Source organism: Manis javanica, chromosome 6 (assembly GCF_040802235.1).
Source record: "Manis javanica isolate MJ-LG chromosome 6, MJ_LKY, whole genome shotgun sequence".
NCBI lineage: Eukaryota > Metazoa > Chordata > Mammalia > Pholidota > Manidae > Manis > Manis javanica.
In genome coordinates, this window is record NC_133161.1 from 6634918 (window position 1) to 6653998 (window position 19081).

At 43.8% G+C, this 19081-nt stretch overlaps 1 protein-coding gene across 4 annotated transcripts in view; it reads right to left on the reverse strand.

Moving 5' to 3' along the window:
- CUL1 (cullin 1) overlaps window positions 1–19081 on the reverse strand; it is a 114002-nt gene continuing 94921 nt past the window's right edge. For all 4 annotated transcript variants that reach the window (XM_073238281.1, XM_036999194.2, XM_036999193.2 and 1 more), the window contains 11 exons: window positions 11997–12045; window positions 11495–11626; window positions 10141–10258; window positions 9044–9120; window positions 8450–8581; window positions 6274–6366; window positions 2871–2918; window positions 2709–2791; window positions 2062–2167; window positions 1499–1612; window positions 1–522 (listed from right to left, as the gene is read on the reverse strand). In XM_073238281.1, coding sequence (XP_073094382.1) covers window positions 442–522; window positions 1499–1612; window positions 2062–2167; window positions 2709–2791; window positions 2871–2918; window positions 6274–6366; window positions 8450–8581; window positions 9044–9120; window positions 10141–10258; window positions 11495–11626; window positions 11997–12045 — 1033 coding nt within the window. In that variant the 3' untranslated portion in view covers window positions 1–441. The remainder of the gene's footprint in view (window positions 523–1498; window positions 1613–2061; window positions 2168–2708; window positions 2792–2870; window positions 2919–6273; window positions 6367–8449; window positions 8582–9043; window positions 9121–10140; window positions 10259–11494; window positions 11627–11996; window positions 12046–19081) is intronic.

Genomic DNA, 19081 nt, shown 5'->3' on the forward strand with positions numbered 1-19081 from the left:
TCCTTTAATTTTCTTTATTTTCACACATTAAAAAATGAAACACACTATACAAATGGTTTTTCATAGCAGATTACACATGGGTCCGTTCCGACTTGCCCTCAAAGTGCTGCCAACATTCTAAGTGCTGCCCGAGGCGACAGCTGTTAATCATGGAGCCAATGTATTGATTTAAATGCAGTAGCATGCAGCCCTCAGCATGGAAGGTTCGATTCCCCTGTTCTTAAATTAGGTTAAATGGCCTTGGTGTCCATATTTACAGACTTGAAATGTATCAATCCTGAGCAGTTCTGATGTGTATCTGAGACCAGCTGATGGGAGTCTTGGTCTCAGTTTGAAAAAGGGAGGTCCAGATGGTGGCAGGCTGGCTTCTATGAACTTGAGTTGTTCTCATTCTCTCCAACTGTCTGCGGTGGGTCGCACAGGCAGACCCTTCTAGAAGGGTTAAGCCAAGTAACTGTAGGTGTCCTTTTCACCATCAACTCGCTCCAAATATTCTTTCTCGATCAGAATGTCAATGCATTTCTGGGCATTATTTTAAAAAAAGGGAAGAGATAGTGAACGGAGAAGAAAAACACATTTATTATCAGAACAGAGGCTGGCCTCCTTACCAGGGACACTTCCCAATTCGAGCTCTGTGAGGAGTAAATTCACTCTGCACCCCTTTACCTCCCGGGCAGCCCAGAAACGGCTTCCTGCGTGGAGCCCATGGAGCCCTTCCCTCCCGCCCCCCTGACTGAGTCCTCTGCAGAGCCAGGCCTCCCAGCACGAGCACTGGCTCGGGGCAAAAGCCACGAGGGCCTGAAGCTCTTTCCACCCTCAGTTGTGCGCCAGGCGTCGTTAGCAGGGGCCAGGACACGGGGGGCTCTGCACAAACTGGCTCCTGGGCTAAGGGCAACCCCAGGAGCCACAGCCCCCTTGGCTGTTGGTTGTCAACCGTCAGCTGCTTCCCTCCGGGGCCCTCACTGCTGCTGTTTACCCAAGTGGTTTCAAAAAGTGTTTCTATTTTAAACAATCCCAGCTAGAGTGGAGCCAAATGGCGGCCTCCAGGAGCCGTGGTGGCTCACGCAGGAGTGCCGAGCATGCAGGCGGCATGTTCTTAGACGCAGCAGGGCGAGAACTGGAGACGCCCCTCTGGAGACCCCAAGCAGGCACAGTGCTCTCTGGTGTCGGCCTGGGCGGCGGTCACCCCGCGGCCGGGAAGGAGCCAAAGGGGAGGCTTCTGGGAGGCCGGTCGCATTCCGACTCCTGGCCTGGGTGTCTGATGGACAAGCGTGTTGACTTTTGAGAAAATCAACAAGATGAACACTTGGGATTTGTGCACCTCTCTGTATATTCATTTCGGTAAAAACTTTAAACATCAGGCCTATTTTCTTGTCTAGAAATCTACTGCACGTGAATGAGCCAAGTCCTGCCTTCGCGGACATCGCCAGCCTACTTTCTGTTGCATCTTTTCTCTTTTAAAACCGCAAGCGGGCGCCCCTGCGGGCACTCCCCGTACCTTGATGACCGGGACGCGTGGCTTGAAGCGCGAGGACAGCTGCGTCAGCACCTCCCCGAGCAGCTGCTGGTGCTTCAGGACCTTCCTCATCTTCATGATCCTCACGATCGCTGCCTGGTACCCGGAGGGGGGCAAATGGGGTTAAGGGAGTTTCAAGCGCTCACTGCCAACAGCGAGCGGCCGGAGGTCCTGTCCGCCTGGGGCTGGGGTGTCAGAACAGGCACCGCGGCCCGGGGCCAAGCTTATCTCCCCGGGTCTCACTCTAGCATCACACATATTAAGGGGCTGTGGTCTCGCGAGCCATTTTAATCATTTAACCCAACTCTAAGAAGCATTTAAGAACATTTCATTTTCAAAGCCACACGAACCCCTCCGTCAAACACGTCCACTTCCTGCCATCCTAAGTCCTCACATTTAGCTGCTCTCTTCCACCGTGTGGAACCACCCACTGCCCTGGCAAACCACCCCCAAGCTGCAGCCGCCCCAGGGCCCCGGGGCCACCCAGAGCCGCTCTCCCGGGCCCTCCCGAGAGGCAGTGCGGCACGGGTGCGCTGCGCAGGCACCTGAATCAGTAGTTTGCGGTCTTCCTCAATATTTTTGTGTGTGGTTTCCTGTTCCTGCTTCTGTTCGGTTTTCATTGGCACATTGATATTAACCCTTAATTTCTTACTGTCAAGAAAATTGAGGAAACCAATCACTGTTGTTTTAAAGACAGGCAGTAAAGGCTTCTTTCTTTCCAGTCTCCATTTTTAGGAGGCCCTGCTCCCCCAGACACAGGCTGGAGTGCGGCCGCTCCTGCCTCCCCGTCACCAGGTGGCTCCATCACAGGCGGACTCCTGCCTGGCCAGCAACGGGACATTTGTTGGAGAAATCTATTTGACGAGGGAAATTCTGTCCCCTAATTTGCTCTCCCAAATTTTTTTCAAGTGAAATAAAATCAAGACCTTGGACACCAAAGTTCCCACTTTCTAAGAAAGCTAGTTAAGGAGACTTACTTGCTAAATGAAGATAAAACTAAAAACTGAAAAGAATCAAATGGAGAAACACACATCATTAAATGAAATCAGAGGCCTGCGGCTGGCTCTGGCCCAGCCTGGCTGCCCCACGCCGAGTTCACGGCCTCTGGGCTGGCAGCGAGGGCCGTCGCTGCATTGGGGTCTCAGGGCTAAGCCTGTGGTCTAGGGTCATCTACTTATTAGGTTTTCCTTACTTTTTATAACCAAGATATAATTTTATTAAGGTATCTGGCTTCAATTCCACCTCATCGACATTTGCATTTTCATCTTCTAAGACCTGTAAGAAAACAACTGTTACTATATAATCTCAGGAAAAGGCTGTCTTATAGTTTAACATAAAAAGTGAACAAACATACCAACAACTTCGACTTCAGTAAAATCTGTAGGACTTGTGCCAAAATGTCCTGCAATTAAAGAGAAAAAGGTGAAGAGAAAATGCATTTTTCTTTGCAATTAAAAAGCACAGGCAATCCCATAGTCCACCTTTCCATGGAAAGTGACAGTCACCCAAACAGAAGAACATACCCGGGAGAAAAAGGGGTGTGCCCCTGGTCCTGCTTCTAAACGTGAAATCAATCCCTTTCTGGCCTTGATCACCCAACTGGGTGATTCTGTTATAAATATCAGAAACCGTGTAGAACTGTCCTCTTTAATTATTAAGCCTGCAGCAGCCTGTTCACCTCTCAGATGCCCGACAGCACACCCTGGACACAGATCGCCACAAAAGGGCTGTGAAGAGCTTCAGCAGAACCGGAAAGAACACAGACAAGGCGTGTTCTGCCGTCCACTTGCCTTTGGTGAACTCTAAGCCTGTCGGCACCTCAGGGCTGTCTCTCACCTGGACCCAGGGTGGGCTCTCCCTTCCCAGTGTCCTCAGCTGCACAGCTTCACGATCCTACCACGGCAGCACTGCCGTCAGCCCAACCTGCCGCCCCTGGCCTCCTGCAGCCCTGCAGCCCTCTGCCACAGCGGACTGGAAGGCTCACCCCGTCTTAATGGATACCTGCTCTGGTCCACGGGCACAAGGTTAAAGCCGTAAAGTGAGAGGCCATGAGTCTTGTAGGGGGCCCAGAGCCCCACACAGGTTGAAGACACTGCCGGATACGTGGGGATCAGGGACGACAGAGGTTCCACGTCAGGAGCCACCTGCCTGAGCAGCGAGTGTCCAGCAAGGTGGGAGGAGGGCTGCTGTGCCCCCACAAGGCAGAGGTACACTCAACTGGTGAGACTGGCTTAGAAAGCCAGGCAAGGAGCAGACTGATGGTGCCGTCCGCTCCGGACAGCAGGAACCCAGAGCCCAGAGCCCAGCCTGGTAGCCGGGGCAAGGGGATCCTCCACCCTGATCTCGTCTCCTCCCTCCCTCTGATGGGAGGAAGGGACAGAGAGGAAAGACTCCTGCGGGCTGAGGGGCAAATTCACTTTGTTAGGATTTGAAGATGAATTTGGACTACCCTGAAGCATGATGAAAAATAACTTTTCTAATCCACATTCTATGAGGCTAGAATTACCCACACACCAAAACCTGACAAAAACATCACAAGAAAATGACAGACCGATATCCCTTAGGAATACCAGGGGTAAAAATCCTCCAGAAAATACCAGCTAACCAAACCCAGCAGCCCTGGAAGTATTACAGACCATGACCACACAGGGTTTACCCGAGGGCAAGGGTGGCAATGGGAGAAAGCCTGTCGTTGTCATGTACCTTAGATTAACAGACAAAAAGCAGGGGGGTTTCTCCATAGAAAAGGAAAAACATTTTAACAAAACCCCAACACTCTTTTCATGATAAAAATACCAAAAAAATGAGGAACAGAAGGGAACTTCTTCAATCTAGTAAAGAGATCTAAGAAAGACCCACAACTACTGTGATACTCGATGAAAAACTGGAAGCTTTCTCCCAAGGTCAGGAACAAGACAGAGATGCCTGTTCTCACCACTCTGTTCAACAGTGTACTGGAGACTGTATCCAGTGCAATCAGGCAAGAAAAAGAAATAAAAGGCATCCAAATAGGAAGAAGGGAAACCATCTGTACTTGCAGATTACATGACTGTCATAAAAAAAGAAAAAAACCCTAAAGAATCCACCAAAAAAAGTTTATTAGCACAAGTTCATCAAGACTGCAGCACACAAAATCAATACACAGTGATTTCTGTACACTAGCAGTGAACAGACACTTCCATTCATAATAGCATGAAATATAATAAAATGCTTAAGAATAAATTTAACCAGAGAAGTGGAATAACCTAAATAAATGGAGACACATCATGTTCATGGATTAGAAGACTTAATACTGTTAAGACAGTAATACTGTCCCCCCAAAGCAATCTACAGATTCAACATAATTCCTATCATAATTCTAATTGCCTTTTGCTGAAATGGACAAGCTAATCCTGAAATTTATATGGAAATGCAAGGGACCCAGAATAACCCAACACAATCTTAAAGAGGCTGAGCAAAGTTGCAGGTCCCAAGAATAGCCATTGATTGGGATTAGACATGGTTCTTTAGATATGACACCACTAGATATGATACGAAAAGCATAAGCAACGAAAAAAACAACATGGACTTCATCAAAATCAAACCTATGCATGTGGAAAATGAAAAGACAACCTAAAATGGTAAGAAAATATTTATAAATTATGTATCTGATAAGGGCCTACTATACAGACTATATAGAGAATTCTTATAACTCAACAATAAAAAGACAAATAACTCAATTAAAAAACTGGCAAATGATCTGAATAGACATTTCTCCAAAGAAGACATACAAATTGCCAATAAGTACACAAACAGGCGTCATTAATTATTAGTCATTAGGGAAATGCAAATCAAAGCCACTATGAGATGCCACTTTATACTCACTAGGATGGCTATAATAGAAAGAACAAAAGGAAAATAAAGAAACTGGAACCCTCACATACAGCTGGTGAGAACAGGAATTGGAGCAGCCACTGTGGAACAGTGTGGCAATTCCTCAAAAAGTTAAGCATAAATAATATAAAACAGTCATCATGACTTGTATTCCACACCTAGCATTCACCCAAGAGAACTGAAATATGTTCATACAAATACTTGTACATGAATGGTCACAGCAGTGCTGTTTGTAACAATCCAAATGTCCAGGAATTGATGAACAAACAAGATGTGGTCCATCCATAGCCTGGAACGCAACCACATAGACACATGCAGCCACATAGATAAAGCTGGCAAACACGATGCTCAGTGAAAGGAGGCAGACGAGAGAGACATGTAAGGTGGCTCCATGCACGCGCAATGTCTGAGGAGACAACTGCACAGAGATGGAATAAGTTCAGTGGTTGTCAGTGGCTGGGGAAAGGAAGGGGACAAAGGTAGTCACTGCGAATGGGTTTTGGGTTTCTTTTAGGGATCATGGAAATGTTCTGGAATTGGGTGGTTGTACAACCTTGTGAAAAACCACTGAACTTTAAAATGGCAAACTGAACTTTAAAATGGCAAATTTTATGTATGTGAAATATGAAATAAGAATATATCAAATGACTAGGAGGAAAGCATGTCACGTGTGTCTGTATGCATGTGTATTGGTATATATTATACTGAGTTTTAAAACGAAGCTTTTTAAAACATGTATAAAAATCCTGGAATAAGAGAATACCCAGAACCACGAGGCAAATCTCTAGTTCAAATCAAAACCCCCCATACATTCCCTACAACATGCACACAACTAAGGAGACCACAACGTGACATGGAAGAGAGGTGGGGGATGGTGCAGGTACCATCTTGATCTGAGTGCTGTCGGTCAGCTGCTGCACGGCGTACGCATCTTCTGTGTTATACTGGAGCAGGATTGCCATCTGGAACGTGGACGCCTTTGAGGTCCCCCATATAAAAGAAAGAGAAGCAAATTTTAAATGCATGGAAAAAACTCCCAAAACACATAGCGTTAAGTTTGAAGAAATTATTTATAAAACAAGTTTTTACAAACAGATGCAGAAATTAAGCAGATTTAAAAGGGAATAAGTGTTGCAATTCCACTATAAGGCAACGTTTCCCTGGAAGACGTCATTTTCCACCTTTTCAAACAACAGAATGATTTTGAATTTTCTTCTAAAAGGTTTTATCTATGTAAAATAAACATTACATATGCAACCACACTCATTTATGTAGATAAATACTACACACCCAGCTGGTCTATACAGAAGCACGAAGCTTCAGTCTTCAAATCTGTTTTTACGTAACTGCTAAGGGAAATTGTCTTTTGGTACATACTTACATAAAACAACATGCGTATTGAATTTTATCTATGAAATGGTTTCAGGTAGCTTTCAGTAACCCGAGTGCCAGGCAGTATGCACTGGTTCTGATTCCTTAGGTGTACCAGGGAGTGGACACCCATGGAGGTTTCATTCTCGGAGGGAGCCTGGGGTGCTGTTCCTATGGTTTCTGTGGGCAACCCTCTCCCTTCTCCCGCTCCACAATCCACAGCAACAGGAGCCAGGAAGAGCGCTGCCTGCCGTGCAAGCCCTCGGTCAACGGGAGCAGGAACCAGCAGGTCCTGCAGGCCTCGGAGCTAGTACCTCCGAAAGAGAACGGTGCTTCCGGAGACTCACGGATGCCAACCCACAAAATGCGCAATGGGAGGGAGCAAGGGCACGACTCCGGGACGCAGGGGCCTGTCCGAGGGCTTTCCAGAGGCGGGGGGGGAGGGGGGGCCTGTACTCTCTCTGAGGGCAGTGACCAAAATCAGAACAAAACAAGGCCCAAAGGAATGCTCCCTAGCTTGATGGTGCTCCACCTGTGTGCCCGTCTGCTGCAACTCAAACTGTACACTTAAAATGGTGCCTTTTATTGTATGTCAATTATCAATGAAGTTGATATAAAAATATTTAAAGAATCAAAGAAAAAAACCCAGAAAAGCACCTTATTTGTCTGTACTTTAAACAGAAATACAAGCGCAGGGCAAGGGCAGGGCACTGCGGCCTCACGCCGGTCTGCCCCGGCCCCCTCACCCAGGCCGGCACTCCTCTGCGGAGCGCTGTCTACTGGGCAAAGGCACGCACATTTTATGGGCTAAAGTATGAACTCAAGGATTTCTCTATGTATATTTGGGGATAACAGAATACTGTACATTTTAACTACTTTATCACAGAATTATTGACAGTTTAAATTAACCAGCAGCTTAAGTCTACAGAACAGTCTAAAGTGTCTTAACAATGAAAAATAGACCTACAATTGTTTTAACAAGCTCAAGATTTAATAAATCTCAGAGATTAAAACAAAGCAATTACTTGTGAAGCCTCCCACCCCCATACAAAAGTTTAGGTAGAAAGAACCTGGGCTGTTTAAGGGAGAAGACCTTCACTGAGATCTTGGCTTTACTACGTACAAGGAATGTAGAGTAGAAACCAGCGACTCAGAGAAAGTCACTTAAATCAACCTGAGCCTCAGATTCTCCTCTATGACGGACACAGGTTAGAATGTTACATTACAGTGTGTAATGTTAGTTACACAATTATCAATATGTCTGCTCAGAACTGTTGTAAGAACTGAGGGTTATTAATGTGACCCTTCTTTTTTAAAGGAAAAGAGTTGTTATCATAATTAATACATGGAAATGCAATTTAAGCTACCGCCTGAATACTTAATGCTGTGCCACACGCTCATGAAATAAATATATTTCATTTAATTTCTACACAGTTTCCTAAGTAGAAGCACAAATATCCCCATTTTATGGAGAAAACTGAGGCTCAGCTTCATCAAGTAACTTGGTCCCTTAGCCAGAAAGAACTAGAATTCAGCTCCTCTGACTCTAGAAAGCCATGCTGTCTAACCACTACTTTCCTGGAAGCTTAACTCCACATTCTGTTGCATGAATCACTGGATTCCAACCTCTATAATTTGTCTTCATTTAGACTTAAGAAAATATATTCCAAAATAAAAAGGTGATTTTACCTGCAAAGTATATCTGTTTTTGAAGCAGTTTGTTACCAATTCTCCTTTGGACAGTTGATATAACCATGTCAGTTTTCTGCCACTGTGGCGGCTAGCGTAAAAAGCTGTAAATCGCTGATAACTTCGTTCCAACTGGATAAAAGGATAACATTGAAAGGGATGTATATTTTAGCAAACTCCATAGTCAGCATTTCTAAATAACAGACACTGTTCCAAGTTTATAGTGCAAAATGCTCATGACATAAAAGTAAAATACAGATGTCAGGTGTTTGACTCTTACACATCAAGCCAATTTAAGCATTTAAAGGTACGACCAAAAATGGCTTCTATGTGAAGACAAGAAGGTGCCGTCATGATGGTCATCACAGTGCCAATTAGGTTCTACTGTCTGTAAGGGCAAAACCCACGCTCTGCTGAGTCGGCAGCGGTGGCCAGCCTTTAGGTCCACCCCCGCCCGCTGCTGTGCCAGGACACTGCCCCCATGGTGTCACGTGGCCCGCAGCAGGCAGGCCCTCTGCAGACCTTCTGTGGGTTAATGCTGACGGCTCGGCAGTTCTATTCAGCACCAGCGGACGGAAGGCAAAGCCATCCTACCTCTGACGGCAAGGCAAACGTACACGACTGCTGGAAGGGCCACGATCCGGAGCTCAGAACCTGGATGCTGAAGTCCACTGGAGGCACACAAGTGGGGGTGCAAATGCAGGGAGACAACTAATTAGTGATAGTTTCACTTCCCTTCTATCTCAGAATGATTATGTCAGAGCCTGAGGCTGCACGTACTTCAGTCTCCTGCCGTGAGTGACTTCAGCCACCTGCAGCCACCTGAGCTCCGCAGGCACAGAGGGCGTTTGAGCCCCACACTCAGAAAATGAAAACCCCCAGTGAGCACCTCACTTCCTTGTTCCTGTAGCACTTACTACTGTGAACACACACTATATACAGAATACATACACTGTATAAACTGTAACATTCTCATTAGCACAAAAGGCTACCAGCAAGTCCACCAGCACAACCGTCACGTTTAACAGCACAGTGGTTCTTCCAGTTTGGGAAAATAAAATTCCCATTTCTCATTTAAAAAGACAAAATTACCAAGTGATGATGTCATTTAATCTGCCATCCTACTGCTGCCGAAAGACCTTGAACAGGAGTCCAGTCAGCCCTCCTGCGAATGAGTCCTGGCACCTAGCCTGTCCTAACCGCTAACTCCGATCAGAAGCCATGAGGTCTGCAGTCAGTTAACTCTGTTATCTGTATGGCCAAGTCAGTTTCTTCTTATTAAAAAAAAAAAAAAGAAGCTAGAATGGCTCCAAACTAAGGTTAAAAAAATTAAAAATTAAACTACATGGAACCCTCAACTGGGGCAGCTACATCAGCACGTCGGAAAGTTTGGGGCTCAGGGCCTGGATGCAAGCTCAGCAGCCCCAAGTCCCAAGCAGCTGTGCTCAGCACTGGGGTCCCTGGAAAAGGCCGACATGCTTCGGGGCTGTCACCTCCTAGCATCACATGGGAGTCAGAAGGAGCAGGGGACATTTGGGAGGAGCTTTCTGTTTGTTTGTCTGTCCTTGAATTTCTGATGAAGCATCCGTCAGCCTAACTGAATATTCTGGCATCTCTCGTTTGCTATAAAGGACACTGACTTCTCTGAGAACACTGCCTATAAAAGAAGCTTATAAACACTGGATACTCACAATCTAGTGGTTCTGAATTCGTCAGGTGCTTTTTGAACTGCTCGTTCAAATCTTTGCTTACACCAATGTCTTGAAACATCCGCTGAAGTTTAGAGGTGTACTCAAAACCACAAGCTTGCTGAAATGATAATGGTCTTATTAATAATAGAAATATACATCTCTACAGAATATAACTCTATAGAAATATACATGCATACAAGGGACTCTAAGATCACAGCACATGACCTATCACCTACTGCATGAAACTACCACTAAAGCTAGTAACATGTGACTTACCTCACAGTAGATGTGTCCACTGATTAAAATTAATATACTATCATAAACCATATAGTTGTAATCTGAACAGTTAAGTCTTTACAAACACATACATATCATTTGAGCACCTAAGAGCAAGGATTTCTGACATCGTGGGAGAACACAGATGAAGTAATGTTTCTGTTTCTCATTCACTACTATGGACCAAACTGTATTCCCCAAAATTCCTCTGCAGAAGCCCTAAAGCCCGGTGTGAGATATCCCCCCAGTATTTGGAAGCAGAGCTCCTGGTGGGATTAGTGCTGTTATAAGAAGAGACCAGTAGCTTTCTTCCTCCCTATCACGCGATCACACTGTAAGGGTGGCCGTCACCAAGTCAGCAAGAGAGTCCCTGCCAGAAGCTGAACGGGCCAGGACCTTCATCTTGGACTTTTGCAGCCTCCAGAACCACGAGAACAGATTTCTGCTGTTTAAGCACCCAGTCTGTGGCATTTTGCTAGAGCAGAGCAAGCACAGTAAGACACCCACATGGCGATAATTGCAGATCAGAGTGAAATATGCTTTCATGTAATTGCATTTGACGGGCCAGCAAGTAACCAACAAATGCAGGCCAAGGGCAGGGGCAGCTCAATACAGAAATAACTACAGTAGCCAAGTAACACTGAGGCTTTCCCGTCCTCCTGTAGATACAGTTATAGACAGTTAACTAAACCCAGAACAAAACAAAACACCCAACCAACTCAAAGCCAACAAAATATGAGTATGGGCCGAGCCACTGAGCAATTGTGATGAGGGAAGGCAGAGCTGAGGCAGAAGATGCCTGGCTGGAGAGCAGAACACAGCCAGGCCTGATGGGGTCGGCCGGCCCCAAAGGCAGTGGGAGGGGCTGGGGAAGCATTTGAGGCCCCGGGGGGGGGGGGAGGTGTGGATTTGTTACCGAACCTGAGGTAGGTTTTCAGTTACGGATAAGCAGAACTTATACTACACAACTCATCATCCGCCGATGATCAGCTCTGCCCAACAGACAACCTGGAGAAACCAAGAACTCATTCAATAGTGACTTAAAAACTGGAATCGTTCAGGAGAACATCACAATTACCTTCAACTTTGAAATCATGCTTGCTTCAGCATCATCACTGGCGCTGTTCTGATGAACGAGTCTCTTGGCCAGCATCTTTGCGTAGAACTTCTGAAACACGTCTTTGTCCTCTATGTACTTGAAGACAACCATCTAGCAAAGGCACCAAGACAACACACTTAATGCATTTATATCCTGTCACCAAACACACGCCAGAAATCAGCACGTGCTCTGTTCGGTCTGGCCCTGCACGCCAGTGTTCGTAATGGCAGCAAATTCCACCCCACAGCCCTTAAATACGGCCATCAGCCCCTTATCACGTGGAACTGGTCTAGACTTGGTACTAGTGAGGAAAGTACAAATGCTAAAATTAATGACTGAATTAGGGATTAAAACCATAGATTCACAATGAAATAAATCATTCTGTCACTTCTCACATTTCAGATGCCCTATATAAGTGACCTTGAAACAACCTGCCAGATGAATGGCCACTGAGAACTACTGCGACCACTGAGCGCCTTACCACTTGATTGAGCGTGTCTTCCAGTTCTGCTTCTTCTGGGTTCTTGGAACTGGAATTTTTAAAAAAGGTACAGTGTTTTAAAAGACATCAGCAAACATTCAATCAACAAGCACCACTCAGTCAAACTAACATGTCAGAACGTGGTTTTGAACAAACGATAAGTTCTCTTTAGATTTATTTAGTATGTGGGACAAGGGAGGCTTAACTTTTCTTACCTATGGCAATTTGGCAATCTTCTAACTCTACTGTGGAAGAATACATTATGAAACGACCATTTCGAATATTCAAGATGAAATCAACAGAAGATACTTATAAAAAGTTCCCAAAAAACATTTTGAATGAAGTTTTCCTTTAAGATAATCCATCTAAATATAAGTTAACATGCTTCACTTTTCTAACTGCTTTCTATAATATGCTTTAAGGTAGCTTTATAAAAACAAAAAAGGCATATAGTTTCTTTTTAATGACCTAATAATGAAAGATCATGAAACGGTTTAAAGTACTACTGAAATGTTGCCTTCCATTTGTAGTTAGGTCTACACAACAGATGGATGTCTTTTTAACAAATGATTGATTCCTCTGATACTATGAACAAATATTAATTGAAAGGTGAATTCAAGGTAATGAATTTTTAAGGCTTTAACTACAAGAGTCCTTCATAGAGGAGACCTCCATAAATTCATGAAAAATGATCCGGTCACCAAACAAGCTCTAAAGTGCTACTACTTAAGAAGAGTTGGCTTCTGGGAGGAGGGAAAAAGATGGCGGCATGAGTAGTGTGGCAGAAATCTCCCCAAATCACATATATTTAGAAAATACAGCAAATACAACTATTCCTAAAAGAGTGACCAGAAGTAACAGTACATCAGCCAGTCTACATCTGGGAAAAGTCAACATGTCAAGGAAAAGGTAAGGTAAAAAGCACCTGGTGGGACCCGAGCACCCCCGCCACCCCGGCCCACTGGTGGGAGGAAGAGAATCAGGGCAGGGAGGGAGTGGAAGCGCGGGGCTGCTGAATACCCAGCCGTAGAGATCTACCCCAGGAGCACAGACCCGCACTGCATGGTGCTCTGGAGACTGGAGGGGTTGAAAAGCAAAGTCTGAGACTAAGACTGCAAACAGGTTCCCACAACCAGCTGCCCTGGGACAAAAGAAAAGCAGGCGCTTTAAAAGTCTTAAAGGGGCAGGGTTTTGGGGAAGGAACAGGTGGACAAAATCATCCTGGCACACTCAGCCCAGCAGGTTGGGAAATTTCAGGAGTTTCAGGTGCCCTACCCTCCACTGGTTGGCAACGCAGCCCTAAGACCACTCACTGCGATAAGCAGCCTGCTGCTCCTTCCTCTGTGCCAGCACCTGCGTGCAAACCAGCTGTCCATGCCATTGCTACAGACCAGCTGGAGGGCCGCCCCCTTTACAGCAACCACACAGCTTAACAGAGAGGCTTCTCCCTGTGTGCGGTTAACCGGCCCAGACCCAGAAGCTGCTCCCTGTGTGCGGTTGACTGGCCCAGACAGTGGAGACAGGGGCTGAGACTGGGAGCCATGAAAGAGCTTTGTCTTCACAGCAGACACACGCACCGCTCGCCTGCAACCCCCCATCGCCCTAGGCCGTCCCGAGGGCCGCCCAGCCCACGGCAGTTTTAAACCCAAAGCTGCTCCCTGCATGCAGTTAACCAGCATAGACAGTGGAGACGGGCGCGAGAACCGACAAGCAGGAAGGGACTTGGTCCTCCCAGCTGACACCTGCACCGCTCACTGGCGACCACTCCCAAAGCTCAAGGGCCAGGAAAAGGCAGAAGAACATGTCCAGTCCAAAACCCCTCGAACACCAGAAAGGGGGCTCGGTGAGACCGAAACTACCAATCTTCCTGAAAAGGAATTCAAAATAAAACTGATAAACGTGCTAATGGAGCTACAGAAAAATATTTAAGAGCTAAGGGATGAATTCAGCAGGGAGATAACTGAAATGAAACTAACAATGGATTTAAAAGCAGACTGGGTGAGGAAGGGGGGGCAGTGGATGGACAGGAATCAGAGAAGCCGAGGCAGAGAGAAAAAAGGATCTCCGGGAATGAAAGAATGTTAAGAGAACTGGGTGACCAATCCAAATGGAACAATATTTGCATTATAGGGGTACCAGAAGAAGAAAAGAAAAAGGGATAGAAAGGGTCTTTGAAGAAGTAATTGCTGAAAACTTCCCCAATCTGAGGAAGGAAATGGTCTCTCAGGCCATGGAAGTCCACATATCTCCCAGAACAAGGGACCCAAGGAGGACAACACCAAGACATATAATAATTAAAAAGGCAAAGATCAAGGAAAAGGACAGAGTATTAAAAGCACCAACAAGAGAGAAAAAAGATCACGTACAAAGGAAAACCCATCAGGCTATCATCAGACTTCTCAGCAGAAACCTTACAGGCCGCAAGGGACTGGCAGGATGTATTCAATGCAATGAAACAGAAGGGCCTGGAACCGAGATACTCAGCAAGATTATCATTTAAATTTGACAGAGGGATTAAACAATTCCCAAATAAGAAAATTGATTGAATTTACTCGCCACAAACCACCTCTGCAGTGTATTTTAAAGGAACTGCTCTAGATGGCAGTGCGCCTCAGACTAAATAGCTGTCACCAGAGGAAATAAAACCACAGCAAAGGAAGCAGACCAACTAAATACTGACCAAATGCAAAATTAAATCAGCTGCCCACAAAGTCAGTCAAGGGATACACAAAGGGTACAGAATATGACACCTAACATATAAAGAGAGGAGGAGGAAGAAAAAGAAGAGGGGGAAAAAAGAATCTTCAGATTGTGCTTACAATAGCATAATAAGTGAGTTAAGGTAGACTGCCAGAGAGTAAAGAAGCTGCCCTTGAACCTTTGACAGCTACTTATTGCAGTGGCGATCAGTACATATCTATCGATAATCACCCTAAATGTAAATGGACTGAATGCACCAATCAAAAGACATAGAGTCACTGAATGGATAAAAAAACAAGATCCATCTACATGCTGCCTACAAGAGACTCAATTCAAACCCAAAGACATAAACAGACTAAAAGTGAAGGGATGAAAAGATATTTCATGTAAACAACAGGGAGAAAAAAACAGGTATTGCAGTACTTGTATCAGACACAGACTTCAAAACAAAGAAAGTAATAAGAGATAAAGAAGGTCATTATATAATGATAAAGGGGTCAGTCCAACAAGAGGATATAACCATTATAAATATCTATGCACTCAACACAGGAGCACCTACATATGTGAAACAACTAACAGAATTAAAGGGGGAAATACAATGCAATGCATTCATTTTAGGAGACTTCAACACTCCACTCACTCCAAAGGACAGATCCACCAGACAGAAAATAAGTAAGAACACAGAGGCACTGAGCAACACATTAGAACATATGGACGTAACAGACATCTACAGAACACTCCACCCAAAAGCAGCAGGATACACATTCTTCTCAAGTGCACACGGAACATTTTCCAGAATAGACCACATACTAGGCCACAAAAAGAGCCTCAGAAAATTCAAAGACTGAAATAGTACCAACCAACTTCTCAGATCACAAAGGCATGAAACGAGAAATGAATTGTACAAAGAAAGCAAAAAGGCTCACAAACACATGGAGGCTTAACAACATGCTCCTAAATGATCAATGGATCAATGACCAAATTAAAACAGATCAAGCAATATATAGAGACAAATGAAAACAACAGTGCAACGCCCCAACTTCTGTGGGACACAGCGAAGGCAGTTCTAAGAGGAAAGAATATAGCAATCCAGGCCTATTTAAAGAAGGAAAAACAATCTCAAATGAACAGTCTAAATTCACAATTACTGAAACTGGAAAAAGAAGAAAAATGAACCTCAGAGTCAGTAGAAGGAGGGAAATAATAAAGATCAGTGAAGAAATAAACAAAATTGAGAAGAATAAAACATTAGAAAAAAATCAATGAAACCAAAAGCTGGTTTTTTGAGAAAATAAAAAAAAAAATAGATAAACACCTAGCCAGACTTATTAAAAGAGAAAAAAAGAATCTACACACATAAACAGAATCAGAAATGAGAAAGGAAAAATCACTATGGACACCACAGAAATACAAAGAGTTATTAGAGAATATTATGAAAAATTATATGCTAACAAACTCGACAACATGGAAGAAGTGGAAGCATTTCTAGAAAAATACAACCTTCCAAGACTGACCAAGGAAGAAACAGAAAATCTGAACAGACCAACGACCAGCAATGAAATTCAATCTGTAATAAAAAAACTACCCAAGAACAAAACTCCCGGACCAAACGGATTCACTGCTGAATTTTATCAGACATTTAGAGAAGATATAATACACATTCTCCTTAAAGTTTTCAAAAAAATAGAAGAGGAGGGAATACTCCCAAACTCATTCCATGAAGCCAACATCACTCTAATACCAAAACCAAGCAAAGACACCACAAAAAAAGAAAACTATAGACCAATATCCCTGAAGAACATACATGCAAAAATGCTCAATAAAATATTAGCAAACTGAATTCAAAATTCATCAAGAGGATCATATGTCATGATCAAGTGGGATTCATCCCAGGGATGCAAGGATGGTAACAAAATTCAAAAATCCATCAACATCATCCACTATATCAATAAAAAGAAGGACAAAAATCACATGATCATCTCCATAGATGCTGAAAAAGCATTTGACAAAATTCAACACCCATTCATGATAAAAACTCTCAACAAAATGGGTATAGAGAGCAAATACCTCAACATAATAAAGGCCATATATGACAAGCTCACAGCCAACATCATACTTAACAGCGAGAAGCTGAAAGCTCTTCCTCTCAGATCGGGAACAAGACCATGATGCCCACTCTCCCCGCTTGGTCTATGGCAATCAGACAACACAAAGATACAAAAGGCATCCACATTGGTAAGGAAGAAGTCTAATTGTCACTGTTTGCAGATGACATGATATTGCACTTTAAAAAAACCCTAAAGAATCCACTCCAAAACTATTAGAACTGAATTAAGCAAAGTTGCAGGATATAAAATTAATACACAGAAATCTGTTGCATTCCTATACACTAACAATGAACTAGCAGAAAGAGAAATTGAAAAATTCCATTCACAATTGCATCAAAAAGAATAAAATACCTAGGAATAAACCCAACAAGGGATGTGAAAAGACCTATATCCTGAAACCTAAAGAAACTTGAGAGAAATTAAAAGGACACTAATAAGTGGGAATTCATCCTTTGCTCTTGGGTAGTAAGAATTAATATTGTCAAAATGACCATCCTACCAACAGCATTCTTCAACGAACTTGGACAAATAGTTCTAAAATTCATATGGAACCACAAAAGACCCCGAACAGCCAAAGCAATCCCAAGAAGGAAGAATAAAGTTGGGGGGATTATGCTCCCCGACTTCAAGCTCTACTACAAAGCCACAGTAATCAAGACAATTTGGTACTGGCACAAGAACAGACCCATAGACCAATGGAACAGACTAGAGAGTCCAGATGTTACCCAAGCATATATGGTCAATTAATATATGATAAAGGAGCCACAGATACACAATGGGGAAATGACAGCCTCTTCAACAGCTGGTGTTGGCAAAACTGGACAGCTATACGTAAGAGAATGAAACTGGATTACTATCTAACTCCATACACAAAACTAAACTCGAAATGGATCAAATACGTGAATGCAAGTCATGAAACCATTAAACTCTTAGGAGAAAACATAGGCAAAACTCTCTTGAATATAAATGTGAGCAACTTTTTCATGAACATATCTCCCCAGGCAAGGGAAACGAAAGCAAAAATGAACAAGTGGGACTATATCAAACTAAAAGGATTCTGTACAGCAAAGGACACCATCAGTAGAACAAAAAGACATCCTACAGTATGGGAGAATATATTCATAAATGACATATTTGATAAGGGGTTGATATGCAAAATATATAAAGAGCTCACATGTCTCAACACCCAAAAGGCAAATAATCCAATTAAAAAATGGGCAGAGGATCTGAAAAGATACTTCTCCAAAGAAGAAATTCAGATGGCCAACAGGCACATGAAAATATGCTCCACATCACTAATCATCAGAGAAATGCGAATTAAAACCACAATGAGATATCACCTCACACCAGCGAGGATGTGGAGAAAGGGGAACCCTCCTACACTGCTGGTGGGAATGTAAACTAGTTCAACCATTGTGGAAAGCAGTATGGAGGTCCTCAAAAAACTGAAAATAGAAATACCATTTGACCCAGGAGTTCCACTTCTAGGAATTTACCCTAAGAATGCAGCAGCCCAGTTTGAAAAAGACAGATGCACCCCTATGTTTATTGCAGCACTATTTACAATAGCCAAGAAATGGAAGCAACCTAAGTGTCCATCAGTAGATGAATGGATAAAGAAGATGTGGTATATATACACAATGGATTATTCAGCCATAAGAAGAAAAACAAATCCTACCATTTGCAACAACATGGATGGAGCTAGAGGGTATTATGCTCAGTGAAATAAGCCAGGCGGAGAAAGACAAGTGCCAAATGATTTCACTCATATGTGGAGCATAAGAACAAAGAAAAAAACTGAAGAAGCGAAACAGCAGCAGAAACACAGAACCCAAGAATGGACTAACATTTAACAAAGAGAAAGGGACTAGGGGTGGGTGGTGGGTGGGAAGGGAGGGAGAAGGGGGTTAAGGAGCATTATGATCAGCACACATAATATAGGAGGGAGCACAGGGAATGGAGTATAACACAGAGAAGACAGGTAGTGACTCTATAGCGTCTTACTTTGCTGATGGACAGTGACTGTAGTGGGCTGTGTGGTGGGGACTTGATAATGGGGGTAATCTAGTAACCAGAATGTTGCTCACGTGACTGTGTATTAATGATATAATAAAAATAAACAAACAAACAAATAAATAAACATTGGGAAAAAAAAGAATAGTTGGCTTCTTAGAAAATCCAATCCTATTCGTCACCCCAATATGTCAGGGCTATTTCTCTTCCTGAGGCACTTTAACTCAGCAGCTAGTTGACTCTATTCACTAACACATGCTCACT